This window comes from Callionymus lyra, chromosome 1 (assembly GCF_982586985.1).
Source record: "Callionymus lyra chromosome 1, fCalLyr1.hap1.1, whole genome shotgun sequence".
NCBI lineage: Eukaryota > Metazoa > Chordata > Actinopteri > Syngnathiformes > Callionymidae > Callionymus > Callionymus lyra.
Window position 1 is genome coordinate 9153373 of NC_141818.1, and position 17226 is coordinate 9170598.

The 17226-nt window shown below is 39.4% G+C and overlaps 1 protein-coding gene across 2 annotated transcripts in view; it reads right to left on the minus strand.

Annotated features, from left to right (window-relative positions):
- ntrk2a (neurotrophic tyrosine kinase, receptor, type 2a) overlaps positions 1 to 17226 on the minus strand; it is an 88849-nt gene that overhangs the window by 19605 nt on the left and 52018 nt on the right. For both annotated transcript variants that reach the window (XM_087792136.1, XM_087792145.1), the window contains 2 exons: positions 12761 to 12949; positions 4379 to 4509 (listed from right to left, as the gene is read on the minus strand). In XM_087792136.1, coding sequence (XP_087648262.1) covers positions 4379 to 4509; positions 12761 to 12949 — 320 coding nt within the window. The remainder of the gene's footprint in view (positions 1 to 4378; positions 4510 to 12760; positions 12950 to 17226) is intronic.

A 17226-nucleotide genomic window follows, 5' to 3' on the forward strand; every position in this document is an offset into this window, starting at 1 on the left:
TGAGTGTAAAAAACAATTGTTTTAAGTCTTTTTCCATTCGTCAGGATGTTTTCAAGCACCCAGAGATTATGATTCATTAAAAAGTAATCTGTTGCGGAACAAGTAAAAGGCGATGGATCGAATCGATGACTCAAAAATGGGTCTGGAACCTCTGGATTTTATTTAAACAAAATATAATCCTAATATAGACTCTTCATTATTTGGACTATGTTCAGTTGCAGGTGGTCCTGTGGAGTCCATCAGACCAGGACCTCCCATTGGTTGAAGACCCCTGCAACAATCTAGTCTGGTATCCGGGCCTGAGTAGTACTACTGTTTCAAAGTCTGCCCTGGCAAGTTTTGTACGATCCATTGTTGCCCAAGTGACACGATGTGTTCGGCGCTACATTCACTCTCGGGCAACGAGTCATAATATTGCCGCGTTATTCATCGGCGCTGTGAGCATTTCGGGCTCCCCCGACAAATAGAAAGCAATCAACGTCCTCCCGCTCAGGAATGTAGTGAGTCACATTTGCATGCGAGGAGGAAGCATTATTGAAAGTGTAGGTGTTTAAGATTGATGACACACGGTGGGGTGTACGAGGACGGGAGAGGGCGTGTGTTTGTGTGTGTGTGTGTGTGTGTGTGTGTGTGTGTGTGTGTGTGTGTGTGTGTGTGTGTGTGTGTGTGTGTGTGTGTGTGTGTGTGTGTGTGTGTGTGTGTGTGTGTGTGTGTGTGATCAATGGCACCTCGGTGGACGATATACGGTAGGAATGAAAGTTGCTTCTGCATTAGGACCGACTGCTTGATTAATAGGAAACACTGAGACCATTACGATGTACTAACATATGTCGGTCCTTGTAATGTGCTGTTCACTGGGTAATGTGTTTCTATAGTCTGGCAAATACAGTGTGTGTCGTTTTATGGGTAAAGAAAACCCTGAAATTGTGTCTTAAAACCTTCTGATGTGCTAAAACCAATGGCTTCCACTTGAGACTTTCTCTTGGTCTTGGTTGAGTTCTCCTGGACTTGCCCGAAGAAAGCAGTATCCAAGCAAGCTGCTGACTCTACATATCACTTAAAAAGCCTATTAGGTCGATGCCAGATATTAACGATCGATCCGAGCGAAAATAAACTTTGAAATGATTTACGGTCGAGGTACCTGATGGTGAAAAAACAACCTGCAAATACAATTTATACAGTGTAGCTAGAACCCGTAATATAGTTCTTAAACTCATACAACTTATGGTTTATTGCTTTTTAATGCTTACGTCTTGGTCTTTGTAAAAGTCATGGTCCAGACACCCTTGGGTTCTGGAAGGGTCTTGATCTTGGCTGAGGTGGTTTTAGGTACAAGTCTATAGTAAGCTACACCTGTTGCAAAAGTTGCCAATTTTTACCAATTTTTTCAGAATCTGATTCTTATGTTATAGCCTTGAAAAGTAGCTGATCTTGGCATGTTGATGTTGTGGTTAAGGCTTATGAAGTAACAGAATGTTGTCTTTTTTTTAACCCTATTTGTAATGTTCAATATCAGTCCCAACATTTCATACAGATGGTGAAAAGACGGCTCTCACCCAAGGACACATTGAGACGGATCCTTGTGAGAAGTGGCATCTGAGCCACTCGAACATATATTGATAATATAAGTGTACGAGACATTGCAAGGTTCTATGAAAGTGTGGTCGAGAGTTCATACAATTATCTGAACTCTTAACATTATGTTTCATGTCTCATCAAACACTAAAAGAACCTCAAGGATCCCTGTTGTTATGATGAGGCAACAATACTTTATGAGAAAACTAAAATAAAAAAAAAGGATTTATTTACTTGCGTCAAGAAGGACATCTATGTCTTTAGTTAATTTCAACTGATACAGAATTATATGGAACTTAACCTTTTTTTCTTTGTGAGTGGCATATTTCTCTCTAGTACTTGGGTATGTCCATAAGTATAGGTATCTATGAGGGGTGTACAGTATTACTGTATTTTTCAGACTATAAGGTGCCCCGGCTTATAAGGTGCATTTTGTTCGACTGCCTGACTGTTAGCTTTGAGTTTGAAATTCACTTCATGTCTCATTACTATTAAAACTATTTTGCGTTGTTATGTTTTACTTCCAATTACTCTGTGAGATTCCTGACTAAGAAGGAATCAATACTCCGAAGCATTGCAATGCGGCGGAGTTACACTAGGGAGTCTCCAGGTGCATCGTCGTAGCTTACCAAAGTAATACTAAATAATTTACACATATTTCTGAGCGCTGTGTACCACATAAAATCGGTTGGAGGTCATTTAGCACAAACAGAATTTATAAACAAGGCTCACTAGATTTAATGCACACTATCCATTTTTGAGAAAATAAACGATTTTAAAAGCACCTTATAGTCTAAAAAACACGGTGAAAGAAGCTACATGAAGTATTTGTTTGGTTGACTATAACTTATTGAAGAAAAAAACAATTTTATCTGATCAATTGTATTGGAAGGTGTTTGAATAGAGACAGAACCGACTAGAACCCTCTAGTTCTTATATAGCATAACCCATGTAACCGGTTACGCAACGGTTGTAAAGCCTCGACTACTGTAAAAGTGACACTCCGACACAGAACCAGTGTTATTGTTTTTAAAAGTAAGCAAAAAAAATTCAGGAAACAAAAACACCTTCATCTTAACCTCTTAAGTGTGTTTACTGTTAAAGAACTTTAATGAGGCGAATAAGTCTTGATAGTGATATTGAATTGAAGAAGAACTCTACACAGTCCAGTGCTGTGTCTTAAATCGCATACTACTCTTAGTATACTAGAAGTTAGTATGCATCAGTTTAGTGTATGTACTAACTAGTACGCAAATTCTCCACAGATAGTATGTCTCAAATAAAACTCTGCTGCTACACACTAACCGGAGATCAGATGACAGCTTCTTCTTCTACTACTATTTAGCGATGTTTCAACCAGCTGTTTGAACGCTATCGCCGCCACCTGCTGGCAGCACGTTTTGCAACTTTGGAAAAAGAAATAAAGAAAAAATATGAGAATCGAAATATTTGCGAGATATTAAAGGTATCAGCAGCGAAGACGTGTTTATCCTCCTACTGCTGCTGAAAATACACCTGTAAGTATATGAATATATATGCATTTATATATGACGTAACTTCCGTTAAAAACGTCACTAAGATGGCGGCTGTTTAGGGTGGTTAGTGTCCATCGAACCATGCTCAGTTTTGTGGGCGTGTTAGTACGCCAATTTAGTGTGCATGCCGCACTAAATTTCGCATACTAAGAATTGAGACACACTAACGTACTAAAAATACTAACTTTGAGTACGCTAGTATGCGATTTGAGACACAGCCCAGTTGACTCCCTTTGAACCACTTGCATAACCATGACTTGAATAAACGAGAACCTCCACAGACACAAGTCTTGACAGAAAATTAAATGAATAAACTTGCCTAAATTATGTTTTTTAAAATAAAGCTAAATTTCCTTCCAAGTATTTCCACGTATTCCTGCTCGTGTCGGTCTCTGGAGCGAGTCCTAAACCTCGGAGCGTCCGCCGGTCGTGAGGATAAACAGACGACAGATAAGTAAAAGCAATGTCATCGTCGACTTAACTCCTCTGCTTCTCGTCAATGAGCGATTCGAGTCGTTGATGCCGCAGATGAGGAGCGAGAGACATCTGCAGAGAGATGGCAGGATGACCAGTGGCGCGGCCAGCGCAGATGGTACATTAGCTAATTGGAAAAAGAAACCCTGTAGAATTATGGGAGTTCAATCAATGGACTCCCCCTAATGAGGGAATGATTAATGTATATTATCATGTCAACGTGCGGCCAGATTTACCGAGGTTTACACTGCAATTATGCGAGTCCTGTTTATGCTTCTGGAGACGACGCTTAAACAAAGATGCTAGGAAAGTGCTGCAGGTGGAGGAGTTAGAGGTGAAGCGAAGGAAGTGGGGGATAGAGTGGAGGGATGGTGGAGTGTTGGGGGGGGGGGTCTCTTACAGGTCATGTATTCTTAATGAGAACCTCTTCACCAATCAGATCCTCTTTCACTGTACAGCAGCAAAGAAAGCTTTTCTTTGACGGACGGATTGGGTGGCCGGACGTTTCCCGAGGAAAGTCGGTGGTTTGTGTGTAATTCCAGCTTTTTTGCTTACAGAGAAAGTCTTGAGAGGAACACGGAGCTAACATTAGCCGAGGAAACGGACGCGAGGCAGCGAGGAAGACGGAATCCGAGCGCCGTGGCTTTTGTTTCACGGCGTATCTGTTTCAGGAAGGCGAGATTATCAGCTGTTCGATTCGTGATCCAAGTATGGATGTATTGATGAGCGAGCGGGAGAAACAAATCGTCTTCTTCTCGCCCTTGAGTTAGGAATAAATGTCATTTAGCATTTACCTTGACGGCCACGAGGATCTTCTCCTGGTCCGGTGAAAGGTTGTAACACTCGGCGAGAAAGACTTTCCCGAACGCTCCTTCTCCCAACTCTCTCTTGAGCACGATGTTGTGTCTCTTTATGTGCTGGACGACTGAAACAGAAGGAAGGTCACCGTTAGATATTTGTTTATATTTCTGTTGTTTCTTCTCGTGCATGAGTTGTCGGGGATAAAATAACGTCAGTCACGCCCTGAAGATTCAACCATTGATTGGTGGTTTTTATGTGTTAACTTACAGCACCTAATAAAGATCCCTGGGGCCTCATGTACTAAGAACTTCGTAGATCTTCTACTGTATATGTCCGAAAACTGAAATCCAGAAGATCTAGAATTTAGGCACTTTTCCTTCGTACATCCCAATCCATGTAGAATTAATCGCAGACTTGTTCGTCCCTTTCCACGCCCTCATTTAATATTTAAATGAAGCAGAATCCATGATTTATCTCTCCACGATCAGAACAAACAAATTAAAACATATATGTAAACCGGATTAACAGTTTAGATTCGTTAATTTAAACATTTTTGACATGGACCGTAAAAGGTGGCTCAGCACGTTTTTTGTGCGTATAACCCCTTAGTACATGTGACCCCTGGTGCTTTTAGTTTTGTTCTTTTTCCATCTATTTAGATAAAAGATTCATCCCTGCTGGTGATAACAAAAGGTTGCAGGAAACACTTGCGACTATTCTTAAATACAGCAGAGTGTAAACGACTAGAACTGCATCTTTTTAAACAATGAATTACATTTTAAAGACACTATTTCCTTATGTATCAAGCTTTTATTTGCAACTTTAATTAATAAAAACAAACAGACTGATAGCTTTGATCCTCTATTTCAAACACAGAACAAAAAGATTAATTAATTACAGACCATAATTAACAAATCCCTTGAAAGCATTACATTTATTTATTTAATACACAATTGCATTGACTTTTAGAAATGCACTGAGATAGTTAATTCCTCTGCCAAAGAACTCATTTTTAACGACTTTTTAAAAACGCATCAATAAATTCAATTAAAAAAGTAAATCCATAATGACTTAAATAAGATTAGAAACTTGAGAAGGGTTTTTACTACTATTTACCAGTGACACTAAATCTGCTATTATATCTCTACTTAGTGTCTGGATGCAATGCCAAATGAACAATAAACCTTTTTACTCACAGTAAAGTTGATTTATTTAAGTGATCAATTACTTCAATTGTGCTTGTTTTTGCCAGTTCTTAAACTGCCTGCTAGCTACGCAGCAGCACACAGAAGCCATACAAGTGAATGACGTCCAAAACCTTCTAAAACTACATAACACACATGAACTGAATCATTAGTTCCTCCATTAACTAATTTATGACCAAATCCTGAAACTTTAATTGAGATACATTCATCTGTTTTTGAGTTATTCTTCACAAAGTAGATTGCTAAATCTTAACCACAATACAAAAAAGTAACTGAGAGTATTATTCTCCGTTAAGTATGGCAACATAAGAGACATTTGTGTATTTAATCCAGAACAATTGATTGAGTGTCGTGCGCATCATCACGTTTCTAATGGCTACAGAATGTCGTGCATCTCGTGACTATATTGTGGTGTCAAGTCAGAGCAAAAACAATTTTAATCATTTGGTTAATGTAACTCTGCCGCCATTAAACCACGTTTTCTAATTACCATGTCAATTAATTGGAAAACAATCTGCAATTTTAATCGACAGCTTTCGCTTGTTTATTCACTGTTTATCTAACACGCGCTTCACACTGCTTTGTTCTCCTTGTGTAGCGTAAGATTGAGCAAATCTGCTGTCTGTTGCCATGGTGATTCGCTCAAGCGCTGGGAAAAATGTTGGCGTCTCACCATGATGCTTTGCTTTTTGTTCGACAGAACGACTGACAGTGTGGTGTCTTCACTGACGCACACTTGGTTGAGTCGAGGAATATATATGCACATATTCTGACACACACAGACTCACACATTAGAGATTAATCTGTGGTGTGTAGGTCTACGTTGATTTTAGTCGAGCCACACAATAACCCAATATGGCCAACATGAGGACGGAGATGAGTAATTCGCTCGCCAGCTTCACTGCTGGGGTTAATGGAGACACACCCACGATTCAGCTTATATGCATTTCTACTCGGTTATTTTTTGATTCCTGGAATCTTCTCTCGGAATTTTCCTGTAAACACAATTGTGGTTTCCCTCGGAAGAATTGCTCAGAACACCAGGACACAAAAAAATGCAATCTCGTTAAAATGAATTAAATTTATTCCTGCGGAGATGATTTCATTTTGTGTAATGGCTATCTTACATGGTGTCTCTGTGTGTGACCGTATAGTGTAGAATTGTTGCCATGGTGACGTTAGCTTTTTAAATTCAATTCAGCTTCGTAAAAATCGAGCAGATCCGAGTATATATTAACATGTAAATTATTACACTGTGTATCCTAATATTTAACAACTCACCAGTTCATAAAGACAGTATTTGTTATTTAAAAAACTACTTAAGATTCTCAATATCTTGTGTATTAAAGTGTTTGCAAAAGGATGACTAAAAACAAAACATGTATATTTTTCAATGGTTTTGAAAAAAAAAAAAAAAAAATTCAAGCATATTCATGATAAAATTTAACAAAATGTTTCTGTATATCTATCAAAGTTTCTGTCAAAATCTCCATAAAACATTAATAAAAACAACCTTCAAACAAAAGAAAACATGACATGGAATACCTAAAAGCACTGTTCTTGACTGTACAAGGCTAAGAACCTTTATGAATATCAAAAGTCAATATCAGAAAAAAAAGAAAAAGGGGGAATATAATCATTTCTTACGTGATCATACCGGTTTCGATCTTGTACATTTTGCAACCTGCTGGTGCTTTCAAATTGTTGCGACATGTTTGACATGCTTTTATTTCTTTTTAGCTCCCCTTCCTTTATCCTTTTTTCTCTTTCTTTCTCTCAGCAGGTCAACGACGCCCAGCTTGAACCAATCTGGAATCAGCATCGTGCAGGTGATTCTTATGCTTCATGGTTCCAGTCTGTGGTGTCAGATCATCCTTCTATGGTAAACTGTACATCTCTATTGTTCCTGTCGTATCTCTCTGGTGCCTTTTGGCTTTTCTAGTACATTCTGTTATATTTACCCTCTTCATGCTTTAAGTTTTTCTTCCTGTGTTTCAAGGGTTTACTCCGGGTACTCCGGTTTCCTCCCACATTGAAAAAATAAACAGAAGTTGACTGGGAACTCTGGGAAATTGTCTATAGGTTTGAGACTGGCGTCCTGTCCAGGATGTCCCCCGTCTCTCGGCCTGTAGAATCTGAGATAGGCCGCAACCTCCATAAAGGATTAAGCATTGCTTTGTTACTTTTGCTTATTCTTTCTTCTTTCTACCTCCATGTTTTACTCCACGATTTTTCTGATTTTCTCCCGCAGTTTTTGTTACATGTGTTCTCATCCAGATTCGTTTACACCTGCTTTTCTTGTTTGTTTTCATTGTGTTTTTACCTGTGTTTGTGTTTACACTTAAACTGTGTCTCTGGATTTCTTTTGCAACCTAAAAGTAATTTTCTAGAACCTCAACATAAAACAAGTCTGCTTTCAGTTTCCAGTGCAGCATATTTTGTTTGTGTTATGTTCCCCCTGTGTTATTTTCCCGGCCATATACAGATATATACATATATATATTTCTTGTGGGAGAGGTTTGTCGGGTGATTCAGGGATGAATGATAAAACGTATTATAAACATGTTGATGTTGATGATCATCTGATCCCGGACATCAGGTAACATGTTTTTTTCTCACTTCTTCTATCCATCAATTAGTTACATCGCTTGTTCGTGATGACACCATAAACATCATGAGGCGTCAATTTTTCCCTCCACTTTTCCATCTGTCTCCCCCTCTTCGCCCTTCCCTCCGTCACTGCAATCGTCCCTGCAGCTTTCACACCTTCTTTCCATAATAAGCCTCTCATAAACAACAAGTGAAATTAATGTCTCGGGACACAACTATTCCCTCTTTTGCCATCTGCCTCGCCATATCCCCCCGACTCCCCTCGCTCCTCGAATCCTTCCATGACCCTTATACTTGCGCTTTGGCAACGCGTCATGGCGGCAGTGAAACATGGTTCGTGACTGGTGCCGGTTTAATCCATCCAAATGTGTCAAGACGTTTTTCCACTTCACCTCTCTGGTTATTAGTCATCTGTGCTAACGCGAGGCGTAGCCAATTTTGGCCTAGATTCTGGGAGATTAGTACGCCTGCTTTCTCTTATGAATCAGATTTTCCAGCGCCACATGCTCCCCGGATACATTATCACCCCAAATATGTTCTGGTTTAAATGTTGGATAAACAGGAAAATACAGAAATGGTGGCGCGAAGGATGGAGGATTTGAATATTGTATCCAATTTAGCTTGACATTGTGACAATCTAGTGTTTCTATGGATATCGTTGAATACTCAACTCTACATTAATATGAGCCTCTGCGACACCAGTAACACCATTTATACATGTAAATCTCACTTTTGGTTCCTTCATAGCCTTTTATTTATTTCCCCTCAAGGTTTGGGTTAAGTTTACCATTCTAGATATTCCATTGAATGTTAAAGTGTTAGCAACTAGCTAAGCTAGCAAGTTGATATATATAGCTGATATATTACAGTTCAAAAATAACAAATGACCGCCGGTAACTGCTGAAGACCCTGGCTCAAAGTCTTTGAGTGATATAGTGTACTCCTTGCCAAGTTACTTTAGTATTATAGTTAGTATTATAATCAACAATATTGTACTATCTAGATACTGGGACAGGGACAGGGCTAGGGTTAGGGTTAGGGTTAGGGTTAGGGTTAGGGTTAGGGTTAGGGTTAGGGTTAGGGTTAGGGTTAGGGTTAGGGTTAGGGTTAGGGTTAGGGTTAGGGTTAGATTAACCCTAACAATATTATGCGTTACAATGTTGTAAATACAAAATCAACAAATCATAAAAAAGAGAAAATGACTGACGGTAAGTGCTTAAGACCATGGCTCAAAGTATTTGAGCCATATAATGTACTCTTTGCCAAGTTACTTACATAAACAGTTGGTAATTAATGTTTGTGTTATAGTCTTAATTGTATTCATGAAATGTATTAAAATTTGGTTAAAATGTCAAGTATTTATTTTAACTGTATATTTTTTTGAATGTTCAAGCGCTTTGTGACCCTGGTCTAGAAAGGCACTACAAATGACTAATACTTACTTACCTTCATTTTAAAGATTTAAGACTTTGAAACATGCATTCACTTCATTGTTTTTGATCCTTTTAAATACATTTATACATTTTGAAGAGCTCATAAAAAGGCCAAGGATTCATAGAATGACACAAATAACGAGAGAGTAAATCGGTAATTAGGGTGAATTTAAAGTTGATGTCAAAGAGATGAATTCTAACTTGCTCACTGAAAATAAAAAACATCCGTATCAAAGTATTTCACACTGACTAGATGGTCTTGTAGTAATGCTTTTTATGTGAGGTGCCGTTATAAACAACTGATACAATCACTTTTTTATTAGGTCTTCAAATCATTTCAGTTGTAAACTATCGCATCAACATTAGTCGAATATGTATCAAGTGCACGGAAGGAAATGGACCCACTCTGTCAGCGCCACATTAAGCTTATTGGTGGGCAATAAAAGATTTGCAGGTCACGGCCTGTAGTTGCGGTAAATCTCGAGTGTTGCACGCTGACATCACGCTGTTATTATTTTGCAGGACGAGGGCGGGAAGGTAAAATAATCGGAGTCGACCCAATCCGTCTCGTAATTTAAGTAAAGGACCGTTTTATCGCTCGGAGACTCGAACGGAAGCAGTGAACGATCGATACTCACGTGCACTTCACGTGGCGGTACTGTTTTTAATATATGGCCGTCGTTCAATCTCCGACTGCATGTGTGGCTCTACCAGGGCCGACGGGCAGCCCGACTGCAGGAATCGATGTGAACGATTATTTGGCACTCTGCCTCGTCTCCGTGTTCCTCAGTCGATGATAAGGACAGTTCAGCAGCCGCGCACTAGATTCTCTGACTTAACGCTGATCTTGACTAACCTCGACAAGAGAGGCACTTTGAGGAGCCATGTTTCCTCTCACAGGTGACTCCACTGTGTTCTGTTTGCTCCCCGTGTTTACTCTTGAGCATGCATTTGTTGGTTCGAACACAGCAGGACTAAGGTAAGTTTTTTGGCTACAATTCCTGATTAAATCTGTTTCTTTATTCATTATTTTTTTCCAAGTCCTTGTTTGTTTTTAAGTTGAGCTTCATGGCAGCGGTATGTGCCGTCTAGTTGTGGGTTGATGAAGCCTCATGAAACAGCTGATATATCTATTTATATCAGCTGTTTTGACGATACAGTGTCTTCATTCTGAAAAGCCACTAGATGGCACTCTCAGTCTGAAAACGGTGCCAGATTTGATTGAATTAGTAAATCAGAGCCAAATATTATAAAGTAAAGAGTGCCATCTAGTGGCCTTTCGTGATGAAGACACTGTATCATGACCCATCAGTAGTGCTATCTCACTAACTTTGCAGGTGACAACCAGATATTAAAGTGAATGTTATTTTGTCACTGTTGTCATCAGCAAAATCATCAACCAAATGTATCAAATATAATTACCAGCCTGACAAAACCCCAACTGGTATGTAAAGTATTCCCTGCACTGGCCGTTAAACACCAAGTTCAAGGAGTTAAATAGCGTGAAAAGACATTTATTGAACCATGGAGAACTTCATTCCCAGCTATCAACCTTTCATTAACATGAAGCTTGCCCTGCGGGTCAAACAAAGGAGAATTTTTTATTGAATTTGTGAGTCCATAATTCTACGTGGGTCTTTCTAGGTATGGTGAAATTGTTTATTTTCTTTTAAAAAAAGAATTATAAAGTGTATAAAGAATGTTATTATTATTATGTTAACAATTTAATTTACAGTTTTGTTGCTTTTAAATACACTTCTACAGTCACCTGTAATGTGTTTGCCAAGTTAGGTTATAAAAAGATTGTAAATGTTTTTTACTTATAAACATTTTCTCTGCCGGTCCAACATTTAAAGTTCTATACAATCATAACTGGAACTCGGATTGAACTCCCAACTTCTGTACTTTTTTACTTTTTGGAAAGAAACAAGAAGTGGCCCTGGTACGTTGTCCTTAAGTACTGGTCTCCAATACCCATTGAGTGATGTCCCCCAACAGGGTTGGCTCTGGTATTGTCTCTATAAATCAATCTGTTTTGTGTTTTAATTATCTCCGAGTATTGGGTCCACCTCCGACTTGATCACGGTAGACAGAGAGAGTGAGACAAAGGTTTAGGGCCAATGACCTGAGCAGTTTTTATTGGCTTGCCATTGACTGCACCAGGTCGTGACCTTTTGCCTACACGGATATGGAGTGTAAATGCCACGTCGCAGTTTGTTGTTAATGGTGAGAAGCTAGAGATGGAATTAGTTATTATCTGTTAAGTGTACAGGGACAGTAAAAGTAAATTTGGAAAAGGGTTGGGGTTATTGTAAGGGTTAGGGTTAGGGCTAGGGTTAGGGTTAGGGTTAGGGTTAGGGTTAGGGTTAGGGTTAGGGTTAGGGTTAGGGTTAGGGTTAGGGTTAGGGTTAGGGCTAGGGCTAGGGCTAGGGCTATGGTTAGTGTTAGGGTTTTCGGTTATGCTTAGAGTTAGGGTTTGGGCGAAGGCTCGGGTTAGAGTTAGGTTTATGGTTGGGGCTAGGGTCAGAGTTAGGGTTAGGGTTGGGGCTAGGGTTAGGGTTAGGGTTAGATTAAGAGTTACCCTAACCCAGGCTGCACAATACTATCTACCTTAACTCTCAAAGTTTAAACAAGTTTCTTGAGTCACTATTCAACACTGTTGATATGGCAGACATTTGAATATCTTCTATTTTTTACTTCTATTTTTTACGACTAGTGGTTAGGGTTAGGGTTAGGGTTAGGGTTAGGGTTAGGGTTAGGGTTAGGGTTAGGGTTAGGGTTAGGGATAGATTAAGAGTTACCCTAACCCAGGCTGCACAATACTATCTACCTTAATTCTCAAAGTTTAAACAAGTTTCTTGAGTTACTCTTCAACACTGTTGATATGGCAGAATTTCTTCTTCTTTTCCAACTAGTGGTGACCCGATGAAGCTTCATGAAACACTGACCTTTTTATAAGGAGCTCAGTAGGTGGCCCCCTCTACTTAAAAACTACGTAAGGTTCCATTAAAATAAGTGGTTAAAAAAAAAATCATAGATTCGTAAGTGGCTATAGCAAATGAAGCTTCACCAGCCCATCACTCGTCTTTACAATCTGGTTGTACGTGTACATCAGAGAAGTACTTACATGTGTCTGTTTTGAGCAGACTGTTGGTGCTTCTGAAGTACTGAGGGTTCTCGATCACGGGGATCTTGGTCATCCCGATGATGACGGCGTCTGGGCCCATCTCTGAAGAGGAGGGCGTGTTGCTGCCGTTGGAGACGTGATGAAGAGGCGAGGCGGAGTCGTCGTCGTTGCTGATCACAGACGACGGTCCTGAGAGGGAAGAGGGAAGAGAAGGAAACACAAATAAGCTCCTCTGAGAGTTGTTTATTAACAAGTGATGCGGGCTTGGTCTTGCATGTGAGGATCATTGTCTGCCAGGAGGCCGGTGTAAAAGCACGGGAGAATTCATTACGTTGTTAAGCTCTTATTAGAAAAGATTGAGGGGATGAAGTCGGAAAGAGAGCAGGTTAAGCAGTTATTATTGATCACGGCAGAAGGAGGAGAGGAGGATGTCGGGCTACATACTGTATCATCATCATGTCAGCTCTTCCGTCAACGTCAGACGCCTCAAACTAATTGAAAATTAGAAAACATATGTTGTCTTATCAAGTCCAATTAGCTTCTCCGCATCACTTCAATGATGAAATAATCCGATCGATGAGTTCGGATCAGGAAAGAGGTTCTGAAGGGTTGAGGGATCAATTGTCTTCTGAACCAAGGTTTTGAAAAGTGTGATTTTTTTTTTTTAAACCTACCATCAAGAGGGAGGCCCATGGGGGGGGGATTAAGAGAGGAAGTCCACCTTTTATCTGATGAGGCTCAAGGTAAGACTAGTTTCTCCAGGACAGATCCTGGGATTAAGTCTCAATGTGTGATCAGACCAATGAAATCAATACTCCTTATTCGGTGTTCAAGAGACAGATCAGTGCATCGTCTTCAGTCATAAGTCATCTTTGTTATGCCTTAGAAGAGCTGAGCCATGAGGCCAAGAGGCCAAGCTTCTTTTATTAGTTGCAGCCAAAAGAATGAATCAAAGTCAAGTTCCTGGACATTTGAGGAACTTCCGTAATCCAGGTAGAACCTATAATATCAAGAGAGGCCAGTGGGTTCTCCAACAAGGAGTCACTCATTTGCCAACAGATCATACATTTTTCAGCATTCATTCATTCATTCATTTTCCACCACTTTTTTCTGAAAGAGGTCACGGCAGGCTATATCCTATCCCTGACACTTTCAGGGTGAAAGAAAGGGGATACTCCTCATACTCATTTGTTGAGTGTTGCTACATCAAGATAGCAAAAGAAAAACATTATAAAATATTTAAAAATAAAAAAAGACTGAAATAAAATGTCTTGACAAAATATGTTTGGGTGCTTTCATGCTATTGGCATGAATTAAATTCCTGGTCACTAAACTATTTGTTGCTGTGAGCACCAACGATTCTCTAAGTTGTTTCACTGATTCATAGTATATTCTATGTGTTCATTGAGTTAAATGAAGTTAGCTCCTTGGCAGAGGTATGCACCATATTTTTATTTTAAGTAGTTAGACATTTTTTACATTCATTCTCCACAAATATTTCGTGCACCATTTAGGAATCGGCACCATTTCAAGTACTGGTTAATCACGGGTATTGGATAAAACCTAAACTCATTTACTTTTTTTTAAAACATATAATGGGGAAAAAAAATCTTTAAAAAGACATTTCAAAAGATCAAATAGATCTTCCACATGAAACCCAAATTATTAATGATGACACAAGTTTTGTCGCAAAATATTTCACATCAACCTTTTCACAAACACTTCCTATCAAGTCGGATAATTAAAATCTCCAGTCAAATGTAGAACGTGGTAGATTTTCCTCTCCACCGTCATTTCACACTAACGGATAAACAAAATAATTGACCACTTTATCTGTTCAATCTCAGTCACTCAAGGTCAAAAACTAGACTAGACTGACGGAGAGGAAATAACAAGTTTAAAACTTAAAGTTACAAACAAGTATGATCAATGAAAGGTGGTAATTATCACATTATTCTTGTTAATGGCCTCGTCTGCCTGATTGATGGTCGTAATAAAAGCCACGAGTGGACAAAACGCAAAAAACCTGCTGCTCTTGTAATGATAACACTTCAAAGTAGGAATCAAATATTTCACTGAAATCAATTATTTCTGGCCCAAAAGAACGATATTTGTTCAGGGAAAAAAAGCTCACAGAAATGAAAGAAATTTAATTTAGTTACATTAAAATCCTGCAGAAGTGATTAGAGCGGAAACGTAGAGGCTTTAATTGCTATTATGAAATTCATGCATGACTACACGAAGATGGCTTCTTCCGTAACGAGTGTTGAAATGCGATATTTGACTGAAGAAGTATTCATGATGCCATTACTTTAAACAGTCTTAATCACTCAGGTGCTTCGCTGGGCGGTTTCAATTACTCCACTGTAAAATAAATGTGACTGATGGTTGCACGCCGCACTATCTCTGACTCGGTAATGGAGGGAAAGACATTCTTTTTTCCTTTCATCTCCATCATTGAAGGATTCTTCGGATTTAAAGGAACACGGCGATATGTGCTTCCTTCTGAAGTCCCCCCCCCCCCCCCCCTCAACACGCCTGCGAACACGAGTCCGGATTGATTTCCCTTGAGCAAAGAGTACAGTAGATATATTCCCTCTCCTGAGGTCGCTTCTGCTGAATTATAACGGAGGTTGACATCGTTCATTTCCTCTGTCACCGGCCTTGTATCGGCTCTAGTGCGGCCGACAGCGGGACGAGTGATGAGTGTGTTTATGAGTGAGAGGCTCCCGAGTAGGTATGAGAGGAAAAAAAAAACCTTTTCTGAGGTTAAATGAGTTCAACAGATGCATAGAGGTGTGTGTCTGTGATTCACAACATCACAATGAAACCATTTTATCCTCTACCGACCTGTATTTCAATGAGATGGAGACACGGGACACCCTGGAAAGGTTGCTGATGAAGACTAAAATGTCAGACACTAGCTCACAAAAAGATTACAATTAAGGGATTCTGGGTAAATATTTACAAATTGATACACTTTACCTTTAGCTGGATAATTATGTGTTTTTTATTTCAGGTTTATTTTTAAAAAAATAAACCATTCAGAGAAAATGTTTTTGGAAATCTGACCACATTACTGTGTAAACTTGGTTAAAATAAAAATGAAACATAAGTCTTTCCTTTCCAAAAATATTTTCCAGACTCAGCCCAAAATCCAGATAAAACCAGGCCAATAGGAAAAATTAAAAAACGCATCCTCCACTGTGCAAAATAATTGAAAGCAACACACAATTAAGATATTTTTTTTACAAACAAACACAATGGTAGGAAACACAAACAACATGGCTTCTAAAATGAAGGCACATTGACATATATTTATGTTGATGTTAACATTATATTTTTTGAAAAGAAGGGGAGGTCATTTTTCTTTCTAAATTACTAGCAATATTTCATTGTGGCACAAGTAGTCTCAAACCACGGGTCTGGTACCGGTCCAATTCTGATGGCAAACTGGTCCTTTAGAAATGATGACGATGTTTTTAATTTTTCTTTAGCTTATGCTTTTTATGCTATTAAATATCATTGTCCTTACCATATTTCTAGGACTATTAGACACAAAATCCTCAAATTTTCTCAAAAATGGACGGTGCCCTTTACTGAAAAATAATGTTAGAATAAAGCACAGAATTAAGAGTTGCTTTCGGGTCTCTTACCTACCATTTATGTCTGAACCAAGGCCACTATAGTAGAGTATTGTAACGCTTTCCAAGCCGATTAAACATAACGTTAAAAATCTTGATTTAAATTTCACTTTTGCTTCACTTACAGAGGGAGTAAAACTGTAGCTCGATATGCGTCTAGAGTTACCCCCCATCTTCTAAATCGCAAATATGTCAATACTAGTAACGGGCAGCGGTCCATGTAATACAGCCATAAAGACGGTAGCAGGCTTTATTGTTTCCTCTCAGTGGAAATATTCAGCTAATCACCGTCATTGTCTCTGTCTCCTTAAATTAGATTCAAGCAGGCTCTCCATTACATTCCCACGTGGATCGCATTGATTCCAAACATGTTTGTTTGGGACAAAATATATCGATCCCCCCGGTGACGTCCAGCCTCGGCCGGCGAAGCATAATTGTGATGTATTGAAATGTACTTCACATCAGGAAGAGCGACCAAAAAAAAAGAAAAAAAAAGGGAAGGCTGTTGTCATGGTAACGGTATTGATTAGCGAAGGAACAGGAAGTTTCGAGGGACAATGTCGTAGTTCACTTGTTTACCTTTTTTCTCTCAGAGACCATTATCTTAGCAGGTCATTGTGAGTCGGTGTGTGTTTGTGTGGGCGGGGCTGAAGATCATTAACACACACGGGGTCACGGGGTCAGATCGTTATAAACGCCGTTAAGCCGGGGGCGACCGCCGGCGTCCAAACACGGAGAGGTGGAGCCCCGAGTGAAGCGGGGGGAGACGAGCACGAGAGGGTGAGGCATAAGTGGGGTCAGGTCGTGACCCCAACACTGTTA